The 24,530-nt window shown below is 40.6% G+C and overlaps 1 protein-coding gene across 18 annotated transcripts in view; it reads left to right on the forward strand.

Moving 5' to 3' along the window:
• The window catches only part of PDE7A (phosphodiesterase 7A), a 380,288-nt gene that overhangs the window by 322,093 nt on the left and 33,665 nt on the right, over positions 1 to 24,530 (forward strand). For all 18 annotated transcript variants that reach the window (XR_003793485.1, XR_003793490.1, XR_003793492.1 and 15 more), the window contains 4 exons: positions 12,399 to 12,550; positions 14,356 to 14,419; positions 19,816 to 19,911; positions 21,717 to 21,817. Coding sequence is in view for 4 of the 18 variants with exons in the window: in XM_029222495.1 (XP_029078328.1) it covers positions 12,399 to 12,550; positions 14,356 to 14,419; positions 19,816 to 19,911; positions 21,717 to 21,817 (413 nt within the window). In the remaining 14 variants the exon portion in view is untranslated. The remainder of the gene's footprint in view (positions 1 to 12,398; positions 12,551 to 14,355; positions 14,420 to 19,815; positions 19,912 to 21,716; positions 21,818 to 24,530) is intronic.

Consider the following 24,530-nt stretch of genomic DNA (forward strand, 5'->3'; position numbering starts at 1 on the left):
GCTGTGCCTGGAATCTTGCAGTGGTGTTTAGGGCTGTCGGGTTACTAGCAGGTAGCGCAGCTGGCTCTCCGCAGCGTGTGCTCGTTGGGTGTAGCTCTGTTCTAAGGATTTGGTCCATTTCTCAACAGGCTGATATTTAAACTTCCGTGTTAACGTTAATACTTCTCTGATACCTACTGAAAAACCTCAGCTTTCATCCCATTTTTAGAAGATCCCTAACCTTTCAGACCTGCCCTATCTGGGAGTTCCTCCCACTGAGGTCCAGATTTCTGGTCCTCCAGCCTTTAATAAACTGATTCTTGCTGTCCCGCATTCAACTAATTTTAACCCATTTAGTCTCCTGACCTTAACGTTGTGAAAATTCGAGGTTTGGGGCACCTGATAATGATGAGCAATACGTACACTACCAAACTGGGAGAAAGAGGCAATGGGGGGTAGAGAAGAAGGCTGGGGAGAGAGAAGCTGATTGATTAGAGTGGCAGAGATGTTAGGCTGCTGGCTGGGTGGTGTGGACTGAAAAGTGCCCCAGAGCTGGGTCTCCCTGACGCGGCCCCGTGGCTCCGGACCGTCTCTCCTTAGCGTGACAGCTCCTCTTCCGCGGGCTTTCTCAAGTTCTGCTTTCACTCCGCGCTCTGTGGAGAGAGAACCAGGAACCTCCCTCCTGTGAGTTTCCTCCTTTCGAGTATGTTGGCTTCAGTAACCAGCTTTCTGTAGGGTGGATTACAAGCCCCAAATTTTCCTACAGATATTTTTCTGTGTCCAATTGGCCGTACACCTGGTCTCTTGAAATGTAATATTTTGACTTTTAAATTAGTTGGGCTTAATGAAATGGATTCCATATTGACTTTGTGTCAGAATTCATCTCTTTTTTGCTGTACATTTGATGCCCCTACATTTAGTAAATTATTCTTCTAGTTACACATTCTTTTTAGCTTATATGGTAACAAATTCTAATATCTTTAAACATAAAAGCATTATTATAATTCTGCTCCACATGTGCACTGATACCTTCCTTTGCAAGGTTCTGGCATGGTTATTAAGTAGGAAGGGGAGCTGCCAGCTTGAAATTTTCATGGAATTCACCAAAGCTCATTGACGTCATCCAGACTGGAAGCCATGGTCTCTCTGCCAACGTCGGACAAGATGTAATACCAGGAGAATGTTTTTTCATGTCCACACAAACGCAGTTTTCCGTTTTCTTTTACTCCCGACACATGGTAATGTTCCATTCTATGTAAATGTGTTTTGCCCATTATCTTGAGCCTTTTTATTCATTTTAGCACTTTATTCCACCCCTTACTAGGGAACCTTTCAGGATATTTACATTGTAGCCTAAAAGGCTTTTAGCCTTACTCATCTTTTTGTTCCTGGTTTCTGGCAGCCTCTGGCTCATGGTAGAGATTGAATATATTCCTGTTGCATCAAATTGACTAAAACTGCATATCTTCTACCAGTTAGACTTAATAGGGTCCCATTTGTATTTCTCTAAGTATGATCTGTATTAGCTGTAAACTGAATTCAGGCTGGCTACTGCCCTTCTGTTGAATCGAACGTCTCATGTTGTCTTTATTATAATGACCCACTCTGAAAGCAGACAAAATTATTAAGTTCTGCCTTAGACCCTCAGGTGCGTTTGATTTTGTGTTGTTTCTTATCTTCCTAACAGGGCTGTGTTAGACTTGGATACTTGTTTCATACTTAGTGACACGATCAGAAAGAACATCTGTTTCTGCCTTTATCTTGAGCTTAAAAGCTTATGTCATACTGACTTTATTGTCTTAGTTTATCTAGTCTTTAATGTATAGTAAACTCCCACACAGACTCAGGTCCTCTTATATTCCGAAGCTTTTACTGCTTCTTCCCTTTAAGAATAGAAGTTGTTGCGTGGCGTTTCCCTCAGCCATGACTTTTTCTGTGTTACATTGTTTTTCTTATTATCTTTCATACTGTGCTGCCTGGTCATCACTTTCCTATTTACAAGCGTATATATATATATATATTTTTTTAGCCATTATTTGTTTGATTTGCTAAGGTGGCTGTCCATGATTTGTAATTTAGTCTCTCATTCAGATGTGAGTATGCCAGCCTCTACTTATAGTTCTGGTATTATAGACTAAGGTCATATCTGTCTGGAGTTTCTATTAAATTTTAGTTTGTTCCCAGTCATTCATTTATCTTGAAATCATATCTGGTTGTTTCAGAAACACTTCTGTAATAGTTCATAGTCACAGGAAACAATCTCATGTCCTTTTCCCCTGTCTGTTCATCATGCGTGTTCCTGCCTCCTTCCTGTAACAATCCCCTTGCCAAGCAGTGCCTGTAGAGATGAGTACTGCTGTGCTGAATCGAATTAGGAAACAGAGCATTCTGCCCCCCTGTATGTATTTTTTTTAATGTATCTAGTTTTCCAGGAGATTGTGAAGTGCCTGCATTTGAAAAACCACTGATTTTTGTTTCTTTTTTGTCTCAAATTGAAAGAATATCTCCTAGATATCTTCTCTAACTTCATAGCATAAATTAGGGAACCGATATGGCTTGGACCTTAACCTTAATAAAATTTAATGATAGTTTAATTCTGCCTGACCTTTGGAGAATTGGAGAAATTGGAGATTTAACTTTAAGCTTTATTTTGTATGTTATACAGTGAGGCTTGTGTGCTTTCTTTTCCTTCTTTTTTTCTCAGCTCACTAATAAGGGAATTAGGAATGTAACAAATAAGGAGCTGTGTTCAAGTCCTACGTTTGAGCATAAGAGGGACCCAACATGTCACGTATCCTGTCTCTGTAGGAGAGTTGGGAGTGATACTGCTCAAGACGTGTTGATTTTCCAGCCCTTTTGTTTCCTTAACCTATTACCTATATTTCTTTTTTCTGTCCACTTTCTAATATGAAGGAGAAAAGAAATGCCTAATCCATAACAATAAGAGTAATCTTTTTAAAAGGGTTTTATATTGACTGTTTTATCAAATCCTGTCAAAGTGAATATTGAATACTGCAAACTAAAGTTATAAGAATTGCTTAAGGGAAAGAATATTAGTTTATTCTCATGTTAACATTGATCTAATTTTAGATTACGAGTAGCTCCTTTATTTCTTTGGTTTGTAGTGAAGCTGGGAATGTCTATATATTTATTTTAAAGTAATGACATATGCATATTTTGAAATCTTTAAATGTGTGCATTTAATTCCACAGTATGTAAAAGTATACAGTGGTCTTCAGAAGGAAGTTATGCTATCATGAAGAATAAATCTGGCTTTGTTAAAATAAATAGTATGAAGTCATGTGCTTAAAAATATTTAAACATGAAACCAATGTTATATGTCAATTATGCATATTGTTTTAAAAGAATTGATATCTGTAACAACTATAGCCATTAATGTTAGTGTTTATTCTTTGCCCAAAAAGACGTATTGCTGTATTATCTCTTTTGATTTTTACAACAGTTCTGTAAGGCCTGTTTTAACAGTGAGGAAACTGACAATCAGTTCAATAACTTAAATAGCTTTCCTGATATCACAAAACTAGTAAAAGGGGCAGGGCTGGGATTCAAAATCAGATATGTAACTCCAAAGCTGATGTCTTTATTTGCCCTGCTGTACTGCTTCTCCGTATCAGAACAAGCTACTCTACTAAAGACCATTGCTCTGAACACCTAGCTGTTTTTTCTCCATTTATCCATGCATGCTAAATGTAAAAATTCTTCCAAGAAAACTTGAATTTAGATGTAGCTAAATGTGTTTATTCAGTATTAACAGTAGGCTTTCTGATATGGCTTCCGTTCTTTTTAAGGAAAATTAAAGAGGAGATTAGAACGGAGAATGTCTTAATATTTTTTATTCAGTTATCATTCAATATGACCTTGCCCTAGACTAGAGTTAACACCTTACAGCACTGAATTAAAAAAAAACATTTATGACAGTCTCCAAGGGTAATTCATGCTAATGCGTCTAAATGATTGTTACGGTTTTAAGGTAGCAGGTATAGTGACTGCAGGACTCCCTCTTGTGGACAATTAAAGCAAGTAGTGGTCAAGTCTCAAGATCCACAGGCTTTTCTGTTAAAAACCTCTTTTGTCTAATAATATCGGTGACATCTTTGCCATGCCGTTTGGATGACAGACAGAGAAGAGGGTCTGTAGGAGAGTTGAGAGTGATACTGCTCAAGACGTGTTGATTTTCCAGCCCTTTTGTTTCCTTAACCTATTACCTCTATTTCTTTTTTCTGTCCACTTTCTGATACGAAGGAGAAAAGCAAGAGAAAAACATGGCTTCTAAATTTGCTGCTATCCCACATTTCAGTACTGGCTCAGAGAAGCCAGGAGTGGGTGACTGGAAGTAATTCCCATGTTCATTAAGTAACGATGCTCATTTAGTTTTGGTGGGTTGATTAGTTTGTTCGTGATCACAGAGTGAGGTAATGTGATATTTTAGACAAGAACCAGCAGCGCCAACAGTTCTTAATAGTAACTTGATTAAGTCACTGAGCCCTGTCGGCTTTCTAAGCTGGATTGGAATGTAGGTAACCATGTAAACTAGAACAAGCCCGAGACTTAAATAGTCCTAGCCTGGTGGAAGCTGGGCTTGAATAAAGACAACTTTAATCTGTTGTCTTTTATGCTGTGAAATAAATACTGGTGTGTCTCATGTCACAAAATGAGTTCGTGAGAATATTGGTTAATAGGGTCAGATTTTATGTAATATGGTCAGGGGGTGAGCCTTTTAGCCATTTAACTGTCTGAATGAAAGTACTAGTTAAGTTCTCAGGATCACTCTTTCTTGTTCCCAGTTCCCCATGTATCCTCTTTTTATCTGTTCCTAAATGATACTACTTATTCAACTTGATACCTTCTCAATAGTGGCCTCTACTTGCTTGTTTCAGTATAGGAATTTTATTTTTAATCCTTATAGGGAACCAGTATGTATCTGTGTGTGGAGGAAGGCTGGGGGTGGGGTGAAGCAAACCTGAAACTAAAATTTTCCATCTTAACATGATCTCATCATGCTTCATCCTTGATTCATAGTTACGATTCCCTTTTCTCAGATCATATTTTGGAAGCTATTCTAGGAGAGTTCTGGAAACCTCTCCAATTTTCTTTTAGAAAACCGATTCTCCAGTTTGATAGTGTGTTTTAGAAGCCATTGAAATGTGCTCCTATGTGCTTGTTCTACTTCTGAGGGTTTGTTGTAAGGGAATCAGGACGTGTGCAAAGACTCAGTTATAAGATTGTTTATTACAGAGTTGTTGGTAAGAAAAATGAAAGTTAGGAGCAGCCTAACAGCAGAAAGATTTAGTAAATTATGATAGTTTCATACTTTAGAATAATATGTGGCTAGTAAAAATGATGGCACGTGTAAGTGCCATTTATTGACTTGAAAAGATGTTCGTGGATTCTTAAGTTAAAAAATGCTGTGAACTGTCTGGGATACGAGAGAACCTGTGTGTTTATGCATATATAGGAAATAATTCATAGAAAAATACCTAGAGCACCAGGCTGTTGATAGGTGTTGTTTCTGGACTGCTAAGCCTTTCCATGCACCTTGTCCCCATTCTCAAACCCAGGTTGAGCGGAAGAGAAGGCTTAGGGCAGCTACTCCCAGAAGGGACCAGGCAAAACACCTTTTAAAGGAAAGGGACAGTGTGGCTCAAAAATAACAGGGTAGGGGGCTTCCCTGGTGGCACAGTGGTTGAGAGTCCGCCTGCCGATGCAGGGGACACGGGTTCGTGCCCCGGTCCGGGAAGATCCCACATGCCGCGGAGCAGCTGGGCCCGTGAGCCATGGCCGCTGAGCCTGCATGTCCGGAGCCTGTGCTCCGCAACGGGAGAGGCCACAACAGTGAGAGGCCTGTGTACCGCAAAAAAAAATAAAAATAACAGGGTAGGAAGCTCTAGGGGTTGGTTCCTCCATCAAAACAACCACTAAACTGGAAAAAAAAAAAGGCAGAATTAACTATTTCAGGACTCTGGACCCTGACTGGACACTTATAACAGCCAGGGGAGTGCTTGATGAGGGAGGGGCTGCTGTTCTTTGGCAGTTGAGCAGTGTGCACAAACCAGTGATCATCCCCCGCTCCTCAGCCCCTCGACCTGTGGGGAGAGTGGCCCGTGTTTCTTTAGTGACTTGCTAAAGCCAGGTGGGCAGTGGGGACCTAGTCCTCCAGAAATTTGGGGTTGCTTCTTGACGTCAGTCTGGCAGATCCTGAGGGTTAGGCACAGATGTTTGCCTTGGTTTCAGCCCTTTCAGCTGCAGAGGCTTTGCCCAGAAGCATCTACCAGAAGATTTAAAGAATCGGTACTTCTCTCCCCACCCCCCAGCCTTTGGAGCCAGACATATAAGGGAAATCTGTGTTGGGTCTTTGGCTGACTGCAGAGATACTGTAGCAGGAATTTCAGTGACCACACACAACAAGGAATAAACAAAGTCAGATAGATATGCAAAGACCAAAATAGTCTGGTCACAAAATAGTCACAAAACAACAGATGGCTTCTGCCCACAACAAGCAGAAATAAATAGCCCTGGAAGAGTGAGAGATTAGATTTCCAGTTGCCACAGCATAATACTCATAATGTCCAGTTCTCAATTAAAAACTATAAAACATACAAAGAAAATGGAAAGTATGGTCCATACATATGAAAAAATGAACTTCACAAAAACCATCCTGAGGAAGCCCACACATTAGAATTGCTAATCAAAGATGTTAAATCAACTGTCTTAAATGCTCAATGAGCTAAAGCAAACCATGGGAAAAGAACTAAAGGAAATCAGGAAAACGTTGTATGAACAAAATCAGAATCTCAATAAATAGAAATTATAAAAAAGAACCCAACAAGTTCCAGAGCTGACAAGTATGATAACTGAAATGAGAAATTCACTAGAGGGATTCAGCAGCAGATTTGAGCAGGCAGAAGAAGGGATTGGCAAACTTGAAGATAAGAACATTGAAATAATCCAGACTGAGAAGCAGAAAGAAAAAAAGAATGAAGAAAAATGATGAGAGCCCAAGAAACCAGTGGAGGGCTCATCACGTGTACCAACATGTGACTCATAGGAGACCCAGCAGGAGAAAGAAGAGAGAAAGGGGCAGAAAAATGATTTGAATGGTGGAAAACTTCCCATATCTGAAGACATGGATATACACATCCAAGAAGCTTGGTGAACTCCAAGCAGGATAAACTCAAAGAGATCCACACAGAGATGCATTATAGTCAAATAATTGAAACCCAAAGGCTAAGAAAGATAACTGGGGCAGCCATGGTAAAAGCACCTGAATATTGAATATGTTTAATGCTAGAGCTGAACTTAAAATGCAAATGGGGATTGGAGTGAAAGGGGGAAAAAAGCACTCTAACAACTAACAAACACTGGAAGAGGAAAAGGCAAAGAAGATGGGATATAGAGTGATTTCCTGTGTAGTGTTATTTCCTGTTTGTAATAATAAAACATTAAAGAATGACATCTAAAGCTGACAAGTAGTGGAAAGCAAGTAGTGGAAATATAAGCATATTTAATAAAATGAAGGTATTTTTGCAAATTGTGAAGTTGTAGCAGTGCCCTTCAGTAGAGGATTGCTTAAATAGATTATGGTCCATCCATATGATGGAATATTTTGTAGCCTCAGAATGAGGAAGGTCTCTGTGTACTGATAGAGAAAGAGCTCTAAGATAAATTAAAAAACAAAGTACAGAACAGGTTATATAGTATGCTGCCATTTACGTAAAAGAAGTAGAAACATAGTATATAATGATGTTTCCATATATTTGATCCAAAAATTGAGAAAGGATACCCGCAAAACTTTTAAAAGGTGAACATTTTAGGGGAGAGTTTGGCATTTGGTTGGATCAGAAACTGGGTAGGGGTAAGGTTTTTCACTGTGTTCTTTTCTCCCTCCCTCCTCCTTTCCCTCCTTGATTTTCATTTTTGAAACGTGAGTGCAGTACATATTAAAAATTAGATTAATGAAAAAAAATCAGATACCACCCCTCCCCCCATTTTGGTCCCACCCCTCCCCCCATTTTGGTCCTATACTAAGTCTCAGGCAAAGCCTTGAGGTAGTTTTAATTACCATCTCTGCAAAGTCTTATGGGATTTTCAGTTCTTTCTGGAATGTAATCTTCTTAGGTATAGGCTCCTCAGGCCCCCTAGGTGAAGAAAATTCTTTTCACTGGATGATTTGCCATTTCATTTGGACAGGTTCTCTGTCCTTTCTTAGATTGTTTGAATAGTCAGTCATTGTTAAGGCTGGTTCTATCACTAAGTGAAGGTCTGTTTCTTATCCTGTTGTATAGGTTATTTGTGGAGTTAGTCTTGCTGGAAGGCATTGGGTTCCTATGAGGAGTGAACTTTTCCCCTTCAGTTAATATCTAATATTCATGCTCAACTTAATGTGGTCAAAACAGAACTCTTGATAATGAGTCCCAACTTCAGGGCTCTGTGAAACAGGAAAAAAGACGAATTATGGTTAATTTTTTTTAAGTTAAGGAAAATGAGACATTGAGAAGTTGTGACTTGTGAGAAGTCACCTAGAAGATAGGAATAAGGCAGGGGGAGGTACAGCCATGATCTCGTGGGTAGAGCCCTGACTCGCAGACAGTGCCACCTGTCTTAACCATTGACAGTGTGAATCCTGCCATGTTGATGTAGGGACTTAGCACAGTGGATTGAGCCCCTTCAAATGAGGCTTATTAATTTTTTGGACCTTATGTAATTATCCTCCCAAAGAGATTCTCAAGTTTACTTCAAGGGTGGATTAGTTTGGACATACAATTTGGGAGCAGTGATCCTACTGTCAGTGTCCACACACAGGATGCAAAGGAATTGCCAGTGATAAAATTGTTACCTTTGGTGTGTGATTTAAGATAGTAAATTGAAGGGAATGCTTATGAAGTCATGCTTATGACCTTGAACTCTTTCAGGTTGCTTTTCCATAATGAATAGAATACGTGTCTTCTGCAACATTTTTTAGAAGCTTTCTAAATGCCTTGGCTCTAATGCGTTAATTGTATTGCATTTCTACTTTGGTTTCTAAGGTTATATTTGTAAAATGGGGATGATAATCTTTGCCATCTTCACAGGACTGTTGTGATTATTAAATGGGATGGCAGATGTGAGCGTGCTTTTTGTAGAACAGTAAAGTGCCTTGTAAATGCAGAGATGGCAGTGCTTGTATTAATTAGTTCTCATCTGCTCCCCATGTGTTCGTGTCATTCCACTCTGGCCCTTCCAGGTCCAGTCTTTTCTAGGAGTAAGACTAGAAGGGTCATATTAAATTCTTGTATTTCTGGGACTTCCCTGGTGGTGCAGTGGTTAAGACTCTGCACTCCCAATGCAGGGGGCCTGGGTTCGATCCCTGGTCAGGTAACTAGATCCCACATGCATGCCGCAACTAAGAGTTTGCATGCCACAACTAAGAGCCCACAACTAAGACCCAGCACAACCAAATAAATAAAATTAATGTGTATTTAATTGAATACTTTTATTTCTGTACATTAGCTTTTTTCCCCTCTGTGTTTCTTTCTGTACATGCTTTCATCTAAATAAGGACACTTTTGAATAATGGTATACACAGAATTTTATCATAAACAGTCAATAAACCATACTGTAGAGATGTAATAAGAAACTTGTGCGTAATACTGTGGACACACAGGCTTTGTCAGTAGATCTGTGTTTTAAAATCTAGTTGTCAGGGACTTCCCTGGTGGTGCAGTGGTTAAGAATCCGCCTGCCAGTGCAGGAGACACGAGTTTGATTCCCTGGTCCGCGAAGATCCCACATGCCACGGAGCAGCTAAGCCTGTGTGCCACAACTACTGAGCCTGCGCTCTACAGCCCTTGAGCCACAGCTACTGAAGCCTGCGTGCCTAGAGCCCGTGCTCCGCAGCAAGAGAAGCCACTGCAAAGAGAAGCCTGCACACCGCAGCGAAGAGTAGCCCCTGCTCACTGCAACTAGAGAAAGCCCGCATGCAGCAATGAAGAGCCAACACAGCCAAAATAAATAAATAAATTTATTTTTTAAAAAAATCTAGTTGTCACCCTATATTGGCTGTATGATCTTATATATTAAGATCATACACCCTATATTGGCTGTATGATCTTACATATATAATATATAAACCCTATATTGGCTGTATGATCTTATATATAATCTCTTGTAGATTCAGTGTGCTCATGTATAAAGTGGAAGATAATAATACTTGTTTTTTTAACATTGTTGACGGCTAGATGAGATACCTCTTCTTTTTTTTTAAATTCATTTTATTTATTTATTTTTGGCTCTGCTGGGTCTTCGCCGCTGCGTGCGGGCTTTCTCTAGCTGCAGCGAGCGGGAGCCACTGTTTGTTGCGGTGGCCGGGCCTGTCATTGCGGTGGCCTCTCCCACTGTAGAGCACGGGCTCCAGGCACACGGGCTCAGTAGTTGCGGCTTGCGGGCTCCAGAGCACAGGCTCAGTAGTTGTGCCGCATGGGCTCAGTTGCTCCACGGCATGTGGCATCCTCCCGGACCAGGGCTCGAACCCATGTCCCCTGCATTGGCAGACGGACTCCCAACCACTGCGCCACCAGGGAAGCCCTAGATAGCTTTTTTCAAAGCACATGGAACATTACTTTCACTGAACTTATTAAGCTAACCTCATTTCCTCAAACATACTAATTCTAGTTCAAACATAATTGCTTGATATTAATAACGTTACCATTTTGGTTCTAGTCCTTTTAATGTAAGTTACATTGATAAAGATAAAAATTTAACTCCACAGTTGTTCTAGATACTCTATTTTAGATCCACTGGGATGAAAAATGAGAAAAAACCCACGTAACTGTGCGTTATCTTATTTCTGGCTCATGTCAGTGTATGGGAACCTCAAAACTCATCAGGTATTTCAAAAACAGTATGCATTTATTCATTTACTCAGTATGTTTTATACATACCTACATGGCACTATTATTAGGCTTTGGAATACAAAGATGAAAAAAAATAATCCGTGCCTGTATTGGAGGTCATCATTTGTTGAAGGAGACAGATAAATAAGCAGTTGTAATAACAGCCTCAAAAGTAGTGTGATAGGTGTCTGCATGGGTAGCCTTGAGAACCCAGACGAGGTGCCTCCCACCTCTCCTAGATGGGGAATGTGTATATAGGTGTCCAGGTGTGCTTCCCAGGGAAGGTGTCATCTGAATTGAGTCTGGAGAGAGCCAGAACCTGGAGCATGAAGCCTTTTCTTCCAGGCCAAGAAGATGGAGTTCATTTTAAAATGATGAGGGATCAGTGAATATTTTTATTTAGAGCAACATAAACAGATTTGGAACTTAGGATAATTACCTAGATGCGTACCTCCAAGCAGTGGCATCAACATCAATTTTATTATCCTCTACATTGCCATCATTTATTTAATACCTATTATATATCTGACTCGTGTGTATATTATCTCATTTAATCCAGCACCCTTTGAACTAGATACTATTGCCATTATTTTATAGATGAGAAAACACTGGGTGATAGAGGTTAATAGAACAGTTAGTGACTGGACACACAAGAGAGAATGTGTTTGATTACCTGTCATTCCACCAGTGGGATGTTAATGGAAGGTAAGATGAGAGATGATGATCTGTTGATCCTTAGTCTTCCACTTTGATGTTTCGTATTATGAACATTTCACTTAACTTAGTTAGATTCTAGAATTTAAAGATAGCGTTCATGCCCTACAAGACAGCTTGTAACCAATGTCTTTTATTTTGTCTGGTGCCCCAGAAGCTTTGGTTCATTCTAACACTGCAGGGACACTGTTAGACTGTTAGACTCATGGAAAGAAAACGTATCCGTATCCAATGTGGAACCACATTTTTTTTTCTAGATTTTTTCATCTTGCAGGATTTTTATCCCTATCCTTTAGAACTCTTACAGGGTATAAGCTACTTTATTCTCCATTCCATCTCCTTTTCCTCTGAATAAAATTATCTTAAGGAAAGATTTGAAATGATACCTCATTAGGATTTGAGATGTTTGAGTTGAATAATTAATTCTTAAAGTCTCGTGTATAACTTGGGACCTGGCTTCTCAATATGAAGGATAGTTTGAAACTAGATTTTATCTTTCTGCTTCATGGTGTTTGTATAGTGTATTGAAGCGACGGAGTGAAAGGTAATAATTCTTAGGAGGTTAAAAAAAACTGATTATTAATCTAACCACACTCCCCATTAGCTTTCTAAATGCTGATAAAATTGGCGATTTGCCCCTTCATTCTCAGCTCTTTAATTGAAAGTACAAATAAAGTACCTCTTCTCTTCTAGAAATATGGCATGGAAGCTGATTAATTTTAAGAAATACTTGTATGTAACTAGAAGGGGTACAGCAAAGATAGGGTATGCACAGTTTTGAGTCGCTCTACTCACCTTTTACTCCTTTTATTTCAGCTCAATCTGAAATCGAAGTTTCTGTGTCTGCAAGGAATATCAGAAGGTTACTAAGTTTCCAGCGGTATCTTAGATCGTCACGCTTTTTCCGTGGTACCAGCGTTTCGAATTCTCTAAACATTTTAGATGATGATTATAATGGACAAGCCAAGGTGTGTATAGCTTTTTCAAGAAAACATTAATTTTTAGATAAGTTTAACGAAGCCTTGTTTTTCCCATATGGTACTGATTTATAGAGCCTTTTTTTGTATGTGAAATCAGTTGAACCCATTTTTCAGGTTTTCCCTTTAGAGCAGCTAGCTGTTCATCCTATAATTAGGTATTACAGAGCAAGGAACATTTCTGAAGTAACTAAAATAATGAAAATGTTTTCAATTGATTATAACAGCAAGTAGATCAATAGAAAGTTAAGCTATAAGATCACACTTAACGCTGGGAAGAATATTATGGATTGTCTGATCTAATTTCTGTATTCTGTAGCTAAGAACAGTATGGCCTTAAAAAAAAAAAGAACACTATGGCCTAAATAGTATAAGGAACTTGGTTGAGCTCCCCCAGCTGGTTAGAAGTAAACCCAGCACAGGAAGACTCATGACTTTCAGTCAAATGATTTTTCATAATCTCTTGTATCAGTGAGATATTTGGAAGATTTAGATTCTTTAAAAATTAAACCTGGTGATTGTGTGCATTGTTTTCTTTATATAGTTTAAAAGAAGTATGTTAATGAAGGTGGAAGTTAGTTGAGGTTGTTTTTGACCAAATGAGGATTTTTTAATAATCTTATGTTTCTGATATTTGTAAAAGTATTCTTTGACTTAATACTTACAGGCCAGATGTTGTCAGTTTGTGTAGATACGGTCAGGGTACCCACTCTACGGTTATACTAAAGTGAAAAAATTTGCCTCCCAGTTTGATAAAACAAATCAGTGGAAAAGCACTGATGCTTTCCTTAAATTTTAAAAAGTTCACAAGTTTTGTTTTTTAGAATGAGAATATTATGTGTATCATTGGTTGTTAGTATTATAATCTCAACCAGTAGTACCTTAATGTTGCTTATGTCGATTAGGTCGTAAATGTATACGACAGTGAAGTTTTAGATACAAAATAAAAACTTTTTCTTGAAAATAAAAGTCCACAAAATTTTCAGGTTACAAATATATGGTGTAAAAATATCTGTTTGAGTTTTAGGGTTGTGGGATTTATTTACTTGGCTGAAATAACCATCAACCTAAAAATTAATGTAGTAAATGCTATTGACTCTTTTATAAGGCTATTTAAAGAATATAAATAAATACCCATAAATTGGGAGTGTATTTTCAGAAAACGAATAACAAATAATTTGAGTGTAGTACAGTGTAGATGTCTGGTGCCTGGGTTCCAGAATCAGACCACCTGACGTCAGATCCCAGCTCTGTTACTTTCTTGCTGAGCAAGTTAGAACTTTTTGCCTCTTTCCCCATCTATAAATGAGGATTGAAAACAATGCCTGCTTGATAGTGTCGGCATGAAGAGTAAGTGAGTAAAGAGGAAAGCACTTTTAACAGTGCCTGGGATATAGCAAGTGTTCGGCTATTATAATTTACTTGTATTCGATTTTAAAAATCTGGTTTCTTAGACCATGCAGTGTATGAACCACACTTCTGTGATGTTAAGTTATATTCGAATTCTTGACCGTTCATGGGAGTATAGGAATAAGTCGAAGGGAACACTAACCTTACCTATACATTTATTAACTGGAAAACAAAATAATAACTGTTTTTTCAAATGGAGTTTATCCCTCTGGACATGCTTTGGAGCCGTTTGGAAAGGTCATGATTAAAGGGAGAATGATACTTAACATTCCTTAAAGTAAATCAACCACTTCCCATTTTCATTAACTTCCCTGTGGACTGTCTACAAAAGATAGAGAATGTTACTGAAATTAAATTACAGTAGGAATGTTTGGTTTTCATTTCAGTGTATGCTGGAAAAAGTTGGAAATTGGAATTTTGATATCTTTCTATTTGATAGACTAACAAATGGTAAGTGAAGAATTTGACTTACTCAAGTTAATGTACTCTTGAGATTGCTGCACTGACGGTACAGCCGCCGGTGGGCTGCTGCTTTCATTTACTTAGGTTAGGAGCCCTCTGCTGGCAGAGGGAGCATTGTTGTGTTGCTTCTTTAGTGACTGACTTGTAAGCCTAGAGAATCAATCTAAAATTTTATTTTTTGATTATTACTCTTAGTAGTAATCAAAAGTAACCGCTGTCATCATCACTTGGGCGTCCCTTATTAATGCTACTGTTATTAATAACCCAAGGCGAACATCACTATCTCATCGTTTTTGGTTTTTTTTTCTTTTTTGGTTTCTTTTGTACTGTAGTCACAGTGACATCCTCTGATCTTGTATTCCAGTTTTGATAGCCCCAGATATGTGGTAGATGAATGACCCTTTGAGAGATGGCTTTTCTTCTAGCTCTGGCTCCTAGGCTTTCCTTTCTCTGCTCACTTGAGAGATGGCGTGTTAATGATCAGCAAACAGTGGTTCCTTCTGGCACTGCTTCTCCATGGCGGGGTCGGGTGGGGTGGGAGGAGCTCGTGGCTTCTTGAGGGGGCGTATCAGAATCTACAGAAAGTATGAGTACTTTGAAAAAGACAGGTGATTCTTTTTTTTAGATGTTGGGGGTAGGAGTTTATTAATTAATTTATTTATTTTTGCTGTGTTGGGTCTTCGTTTCTGTGCGAGGGCTTTCTCTAGTTGCGGCAAGCGGGGGCCACTCTTCATCGCGGTGCGCGGGCCTCTCACTATCGCGGCCTCTCTTGTTGTGGAGCACAGGCTCCAGACGCGCAGGCTCAGTAGTTGTGGCTCACGGGCCTAGTTGCTCCGCAGCATGTGGGATCCTCCCAGACTAGGGCTCGAACCCGTGTCCCCTGCATTAGCAGGCAGACTCTCAACCACTGCGCCACCAGGGAAGCCCCCAGACAGGTGATTCTGATCTGTTTACCTCTTTCTGAGTTTTGTTTTGCTTTGCGGGAAGGGTTCATTTTTCTTTATTCTGTTTGAGAATGGGAACAGAATTCCCTTTGAGAATCATTCTTTATTTAGTGTAAAATTTTTGGCATTAAAAAAGAAAAAAGGTGGGCTTCCCTGGTGGTGCATTGGTTGAGAGTCCGCCTGCCGATGCAGGGGACATGGGTTCGTGCCCCGGTCCGGGAAGATCCCACATGCCTCGGGGCGGCTGGGCCCGTGAGCCATGGCCGCTGAGCCTGCGCGTCCGGAGCCTGTGCTCCGCAACGGGAGAGGCCACAACAGTGAGAGGCCCGCGTACCGCAAAAAAAAAAAAAAAAAAAGGTGGTACCTGTTGTCCAACTAGACTTTGCCCCTTTTGCCTTAATATGTTTTAAATGAAGCAGAGTGGAAAGTTCACTGAGAGGACGTCAGTTCTGATGGTTGAGAATGAAATAAATATGTGATTCACTGCTATACTTTGAAATCACTTTTTTTTTCTTATTTTGCTTTGGAACAAAGCTCCTTTCCTAAGAAAGCCAAATATGGGAAATGGACAAGCAAATAGAACTGTATGCATCTTGAGAATAGCATGGGTCTAGCTTTTTAGTGTCACTACATCATTCGCTCCGAGCTGTATGGTCAGGCGTAGTGAGGATACCTTTGTGATCACCTTCAAGTTGTCTGTGGACTGCTGACCGAAAATAAACTGAAGCGACCCAGGCACAAGTGTAAAGACAGTAAAGTTCTCCTCAGCGGTGGAGCCTCCCTCCCGCTTCCCTGCCTTTTGTTTTTCCCCCTTTTCTGTTCCTACTCACCTCTCTTTTGCCCTCTGGTGCCTAGTGTCTGTTCCTCTCCCTTCCCCCACTTGGGCCTGTCCACACAGAAGAGGCTCTAATATCATTTAGGGCCTGTCGGAGGCTCTTAATACCAGCTGTCCTTCCTTGCAGCCATCCCCTTTTTGAAAATATAGGTGCCTCAGCTTCTTCTAGATCTGGGAAACTCCCCTTTCCTAATGCAACACAAATATTACTTTAGTCATTATCTCAAGATAAACATAGATAAGACAGTGCCGCCCTTAACACCTTCAAGGTCTAGCCTCACATAAACACTAAGAGCTCATAGCCTATTCTTAGTCTCCTGAGACACTTGTCACCCACTGAAATAGTTGATTGTTTTTCTCTAGATTTTATTTTTAAAAAGAACATACCTGCTAGTCAGGGGGCGTGGCGATAAAAGTGGAACGAGGGTGACGGTGCAGGATGGGCAGAAGTAATGGCCACTAGTCTACGTCAGTTAACTTAGCACTTGGCTTTCCTTCAATCATCTCACTCCTTTTTTGTGGAGAAGGTGGCCGAATGGTTTCTTCTTGGAGTTGTTAGGGGTTAGTAGAAACGACCCATGGTTAGCCACCCACCTGTGCTTTTACAGGTGGTGATATCTATGTTCAGTTCACTACAGTCACCCGAAAGTTACAGGAATTCTGTACATGAAGAGATATTACTGGGAAACAAGTGGGCAGGAGAAAATTCCTTTAACTTGCATTATTTAATTGGATCTGCTTTCCTTTCAGAGCTGCTTAGCCTGAAACGAATTCTGGATGATATATGTACATAGTATCCAAGTATATAGTTTTCCCTTCTTGCTGTCGACCTGGTGTGTTCTGTGTTTCTTCCTCTGGTGATTTCCCAAATGATACTGTGAGGAGGGCAGGGAAGAAACAAAACTGATTCCCAGCTTGTCCACTGCAAAGCGGGAAGTAGTTACTACCTGGTAGGATATATTTGATGTTGCCTTTGCAGGAATGAGTTAGGTTACATCAGATAGCAAGATAGGGCTTGTCTCCCCCAAAAGTCACCTGGCGCATGAGGACCCTCGTTGCCAGGCCTGTGTTATAGCCGTAGCCCAGTCCTGCCAGCTCCCAAGTATTGAAGAGAATCACATCCTAAAACCTGTCGAGAGCCGTAACACCTTAGGCAGGTCCGTCCTTTCATATATCTTTATATAAAGGGTAACTTTTCTATAAGTACAGTTTTCTTTTCCAAGAAGGTGTTTCCATTCTCATGTAAAATAACTGCTTCTATGCCTGTTTCTTGTTTAACGTATCAGCTAAGCATCACCACTTGCTTTGAAATGTTTCGTTGACTTGTGTTCTTATTTACTGGTATTAAGTCAGTTGGTATCTTATAAACTGAAAATGAGAAAAAGCGTTGCATACAGTTTTTCATTTTGATATGGGCGGTACGCTGTTAGATTGGCTCTTGTCAGACTCCCCCAGGCTTCTTGGTGGAGGACGTTAACATGCGTTTCTTACTACCATTCGTCTGAATTCCAGGTGAGGGTATCTTACCATTTGATTGCAGCTTTCTTAAAACTTATTCTAGATCCTAGAAATTGGTAATTTATTTCATTAGGTTTGGGAAACAATTTGGGGAGAATCCTGCGATTACCTAAATACACAGAATGAATATACATTCTTTTTTTTTTTAATTGAGGTATAATTGACATAGAACATTATGTTAGCGTCAAACATACAATGTAATGATCTGCCATTTGTATGTACTGCAAAATAATTGCCACAGGGGGTCTAGTTAACATCCGTCAGCATACATAGTCACGGTTTTATTCATTATGATGAGAATTTTTAAGACCTTCTCTCGGCAGCATTCAAATACACAATGCACCCATTTTGTCCCCTTGCCCCACCTCTGACAACCAACCGCCGGTCTGTTCTCTGTATCTGTGAGCTCGAGATTTTGTTGTTTTTGTTTTAGATTCCACATATAAGTGAGATTATACAGCATTTATCTTTCTCTGTCTGACTTCACTTAGCACAGTTCCCTCAAACTCCATCTATGTTGTCGCATATGGCAAGATTTCCGTCTTTCTTATGGCTGGGTAATATTCCACTGCATATACACCACAATTTCTTTATCTGTTCGTCCATTGATAGGCCCTTAGGTTGATTCCATGTCTTGGCTGTTGTAAATAATGCTTCAGTGAAGGTGGGGGTGCAGGTATCTCTTTGAGATAGTGATTCCATCTCCTTCAGATATATACCAGCAAGTGGGATTGCTGGATCATAAGGTAGTTCTACTTTAAATTTCTTGAGGAACCTCCATGGTTCTCCATAGTGGCTGCACCAGTTTACAGTCCCACCAACAGTGCACCAAGGGTTCCCTTTTCCTCACATCCTAGCTAACGCTTGTTATCTCTTGTCTTTTTGATAATAGCCATTCTGACAGGTGTGAGTTGATATCTCATTGTGGTTTTAATTTGCATTTCCCTGAGGATTAGTGATGCTGACGAGCTTTTCTTGTACCTGTTGGCCATTTGTATGTCTTCTTTGGAAAAATATCTATTCAGATTCTCTGCCCATTTTTTAAAACCAGATTGTTTTTTGAACATACGTTCTGAAATATCTCTATATATGCCCTAAGAAAAGTTGGTTGTTACCGTGGTTATGACAGAAACATAGCTCACTTCTTCACAAGTGATTCTAGACCACATGGGTTCATGTTTGTACCGGTAGAGTGTTACTAGGATTGGAATGCATTCTTACATTTAACTCCTTAAAGGGAAAAGATTTGAAATGGTTTTTTCTTTCTGTGTGAAGGTGATGTGTCGGATGGTTTTTAGGAAGACTCTCTTGGTTGCCACATCCTTCCCACTGTTGCTTATGCAAACCTTGTTCCAGTTAGTTTACTTTTTTCCTCATCTGTGGGCTTCTAAACAGTTGTTCAGGCAGTTTTGGATAATTAGTTTAGCCTGATAGTTCTTTGTAATTCTTCATAAATATTATTACTACAAATTTTCATTGTGGGACTAGTTGGGTCTTTTGTACATGTTTGTAAGAATCATAGATTTTTTTCGAGAATACCGGAATCATGTTTATGTTATTGTTATTGTCTGAATGCTGGCAGTAACTTATGAGCTCACACACCTTTAAAACCTACAGTCTGTTTAATTGTTAAATAACATAGCATATGCAGCCAAGGCGCTTTGCTCTGGGACACCCCCATTCAGAGCAGTGTGGTGGAGGGATGGTTATGAGGGAGGTGAGTGCACATGTTTTAGGTGCTTTGGGAAATTGAACTAAACTTACTCAGTGTGGACAATTTTCAAAGTTTTCTATCAATTCTAATTATTTTGGTGTCTTAAAAAAAAACTTATCTATTCAAAAATGTTTATCTTCCAGTTGTTTGGTTTTGGAAAAATAAAACCAAAAAATCTTTTTTTCTTAGAATAGAAAGAACACGTGATATTTAAAGTTCTAAACTGGTAAAATTAAAATAAGTTGTAAATTTTAGATAGAGAAAAAGTAGGACTTAGTACTCTTTATGTTTTGTATTCAAACCTATATTTGGAAGTACAGTGCAGTTACATAAGCTTGTATTCCTGCTAATATCTCCTCTTCTTCCTTTTTAGGAAATAGTCTAGTAAGTTTAACCTTTCATTTATTTAGTCTTCATGGATTAATTGAGTACTTCCATTTAGATATGATGAAACTTCGTAGATTTTTAGGTAAGTGATTCTAACCCATTTAACAGTAATAAGATTTATACTGGTACTTGTTTAACTTGTCTCTCAATTATATCAGCTGTTGCTCTAAAACTAATCACCCCAAAGTTAGTGGCTTAAAGAAAACGCACATTGATTTAGCCCCGAGTCTGCAGGGCTGTGGAGCGCTGCTTCTGGTCTGGCTGAGTTTGTTCGTGCCCCCGCCCTTGACACCCAGTGAGCTGCACTGCGGCGTCGTGGGCCTCAGCTGGGACACCGGGCCCGACCCGGCTCAGCTCTACATGATCTCCTGTTAAATTAAAAGGAGGCAGAGGAGTTTGGCACCATAATAGAGCCACTTTAAAAACAAAAAAGGAAAAAGATTATTTTCCAACAAGCCAAGCTTGTTCAGAGAGCAGTGGCCAGTTGGCAGGAGAGCGCTGGCACATCCAGACCCCCGAGCCCAGCCCGGACACTGGCTCGCCTTGCTGTCCGCCGCATCCCGTCAGGTGGAGGGGGGGCCCACACCTCTGGGTGGGGAAGCTGCGAAGGCCCAGTGCCGCTGGGGGCTGGGTCAGCTTTGCTGTCAGTCTCCCACGTCAGCCCCGGCTTTCTCGCAAAGATGACACAGTTTCTGTCCTTTCCTAACTTTTTGAAGGCTAAAACCTTAAAAGATCCAGGTACCTTGCACTTGGGTCTCCTCTTTTTCTGATCCCAGAAACCTCCTGACAGTAAACTTCAAAGATTATTTTGAATATGTTTTCATGTGCAGAGTGATATTTAAGAGCACTCTGCTAGGGAAAAAATTAGAGCCTTTCACCGAATAAAGGAAAACGTTAGAAGAATATTAGCATAGGATTCTTGTTTTTGTAACGAAGTTGATAATATTTTCTTTCCTCTTCATTAGCAAAGTAAGATAAATTTATTACCTGAGACGTTGAGAAACTTCTAATGCATATTCATTTACAAATTGTATGCCTGCAATACTCTATCTGTTATAAAACACATAAATAGATATTAACACAAGTGTTTAGAAAACTATTTTAAAGGATGGGATCAAAGTACATACAGAATTCTAATGCTCTTTGCCTCTCACCAGTGAGTCCTAGCTCACCACCTTGGGGTTGGCTCACCATACCTGGAGATCACTGGATTGAGTGATGGGCTCTGAGGGCCACAGTGCAGGTTTGGTGGCAGTGGGGACGGCTCTACCCTCTCATCCTAGTCTACTTTTTCATGGTAGCATAATACAGACACTGAGCAGAGAAGGCAGGATTAACACATCATCCTTCCCTACTACTGAAAAACTAATTGCAGATCTGAAACTCACCTCACTGATGGAGTATCCCAAGGATCGTGTTCACATTCCCCAATATCTGTATTATTTTAGCCTCATAAAGATTTTTGTCCTCTGATGAATTCCTAGTTCCTAGAACAGTATCTACTACAATGAGTATTTGTTGAATGAATTGTACAGTTTTTATTAAACTAAGAAACTCTTTTTAAATTAAAAAAAAAAGTCAGAGGAGTGGGGCACAATGATAGATTGACATTTTAAAAGAGAAGAAAAGGAAAAAAATTTTTTATAATTTTGACGTGAATACCTTCATGCCATTTAAAGAGTTTCAAACAAGAGTCAAGGTGGTGTTGATGCCTCGGGTATACATGTGAGTTATGATAAGTGATTATCATCTCCCCGAATCAGAACAATTAGCTGATAGCCACATGAGAAGGGTAAGTGGAGAATGCATAATTGTTGCAATTTTTGTATTTCTGTGTGCCTCCTGTTCGCAGTTAAATCTGAGGTCTTTTTTTTTTCTTTGACGCAGTTATGATCCAAGAAGATTACCACAGTCAAAACCCTTACCACAATGCAGTCCACGCTGCAGATGTTACTCAGGCCATGCACTGTTACCTAAAAGAACCTAAGGTAAGGTGTTGGCATTTACAGTCAGTGAAAGTCCTGAGAAAATGCCCTTGATTTAATTTCAAATACTTTTCCTTAAGTTAATGTTTTAATCAGACTTAAAATCAGAAGCTTCCTTCACAAGAATGAGATGTAGCTGGATCAGGTTTCCAGGTGTGGCTGTATTTGTAAGTTGACAGCTAGAGAGCTGGGGTGATTGTCGAGAATGAGGCTGGAGAAGCCCAAGTGAGGGTCAGGCTGTACGGCCCGGCCACACATGTCAAGTCACCTGGCGTTTACGCTGCGCTCCACGAGGGCAGGGATGACACTCGTCAGATCCCGTGATGAATAGGAAGCTACGGAAGGGAAGCAGGAGATTTTACAAAGCTATCCTGGCTGTGGGGGGAGAATAACTCAGACAAGACCAGAAACATGCACGCTGCCCGTCAGGAGCTGTTTCGATAGCCTTGGGGCAGGAGAGAGGCAGACGCTTGGTGAGATCTCTTGGGAATCAGAACATGGAGGATGTGGTGTCTGGATGCATCTAGGGGAGTGAAATAGGGAGAGGAGTCGGTGGAGACTGTCCCCGGCAGCTGAGTAGCAGGTGGGAGTCGCTGTGAGGGAGAGAATGTAGAAAGGGAGGGAGGGCTGGCAGAGATGATGAGCTCCATTGTGGGCACGTTAAATGTATTCGCGCCATATCCGAATGCAGGTGTCTAGTAGAGAGTTGGAAAGGAGTCTGAAGCACAGCAGAGAAATCAGAGTTGGGGACTACCAGCTGTAGATGTTAATGGAAGCCATGTTTGCCCATGGGCGTTTCCTGTTCCTGGAGGCTGTAAAGTTACATCTGCCACCCTTAGCCCTACTTCTAAACTCGCCTCCCCAGGGATCTTAGTTCGGCCGGATGTTGGGAGGGAAGGAGGCTGACTGAGCCAGTTGGTGCTAGTTGATGCCAACTCTGAGAATATAGCCATGTGGTTGCCAGTCTCCTGATTTTTCAAGAGATGTGGAGTATGTGAAAGTACCCCAATTTTTAAAGTGTATTATGACTTTAAAAAAATTAACTTTATTGTGGCATCATTTATATGCAGTAGTAAAATGCATACATTTTATGTGTGTAGTTTTGATAAATGAATACTCCCATGCACCCCAATTTTTTCATTAAAGTTTAAAACAAACATTGGGCCAAGCCTAAAGTGTCTCTGTTGAACAGTCTTGCGGGAGAAATTGGTAAGTAATCACCATACAGCCAGGGAAGTGGAATGATGGAGCTAAGTGCCCCATGGGACACAGGGGAGATAAACCTAGTCCACGGGGCTGTGAAGGCCCGTGGCCGCTGGCTGGCCCCGCCCAGCCCGAAGCCAGGGCTGGGGAGCGCCGGCACCCAGCAGGACCAGAGGGGCAGAGTGCAGGGCGAACGTGGTGCGGACACTGTCTTACCCGTGCGGCTCTGGCAGCACTAGTTTTAAACACTTTTTGCCTATGTAGCTCAGATCATTCTTATTTTAAACACTTTTCATCATTAACATACTCAGTGAGCTCTTCAGTCAAAGCTTCAGTTAAGGATACCGATAAGATCACTAAGATTTAAAATACAGCAGTTCCCTCCTCCCTTACCGTAGAGATAAGAAAATAGAAATGGAGTCGCTCAGAGTTGACCGCACCTCCTCTACTTCCCGGTCCTTTACCGGGCATCGCATTGTCGAGTGTGTTCATTCATTTGTTCTGTCTGTTTTCCTGGTGCTAAGAATCCAGTGGTAGTAAACAAGACAGGAAAGGTCCCTGGCCTTCAAAAAGTTGCCCTCCCAGTGGGGGGCAGGGGGGCAGTCTTTAAACAGATAAACAGAACTTTGACCTCTACTGTGGTAAGTGCTGCTGTGAAGTCATGTAAATAGGGTGATGTGCTGGGGAGTGACTGGGTGGCTGGCGAGAGCTCACAACTTCAGACAGACGGTCGGGAACCATATAAACCGAGAGGCAGTGTTTGAGAAGGAGACGGCCGCAGAGAAGAATCCAGGTGCAGAGGGGACCGTGAAGAGAAAGCCATATATACAGTGTTCAGTGGGAAACCTGCTTCCATTCATTTGTTTAAACACCAACTTTTATTTTATGGATTGGTGCTGCTATTGGTTTTTTTTTATTGTTGTTTATCTTTGGCTGCGTTGGGTCTTCGTTGCTGCGCGCAGGCTTTCTCTAGTTGAGGCGAGCAGGGGCTACTCTTCCTTGCGGTGCACAGGCCTCTCGTTAAAGTGGCTTCTCATGTTGCGGAGCATGGGCTCTAGGCGTGTGGACTTCAGTAGTTGTGGCACGCGGGCTCAGTAGTTGTGGCACACGGGCTCTAGAGCGCAGGCTCAGTAGTTGTGACGCACGGGCTTAGTTGCTCCACGGCATGTGGGGTCTCCCCGGACCAGGGCTCAAACCCATGTCCCCTGCATGGGGGAATCCACATTGGCAGGTGGATTCTTAACCACTGCGCCACCAGGGAAGTCCTGCTTTCGGTTTTTATATCTTATGATTTATACGTAAGAGCTAATTCCCGGCTCTTCTAAGTCAAAAAAAAAAAAAAAAAAAAAAGACAAAAATATTTGAAAACCAAGAAATTATTGAAAGTTCCTTCGGTGTGTACTTGTATCAGCTCTAACTTTAGTATTTATTTTTTATGTCCTCAAAGCTGAACCTCAGAATATAGATTATAATTTTGTTCCAGTTGAGCCTAACGGCACCTAACAGCAACAGT

Source organism: Monodon monoceros, unplaced genomic scaffold (assembly GCF_005190385.1).
Source record: "Monodon monoceros isolate NGI ecotype Baffin Bay Population unplaced genomic scaffold, NGI_Narwhal_1 Super_Scaffold_14, whole genome shotgun sequence".
Taxonomy (NCBI): Eukaryota; Metazoa; Chordata; class Mammalia; order Artiodactyla; family Monodontidae; genus Monodon; species Monodon monoceros.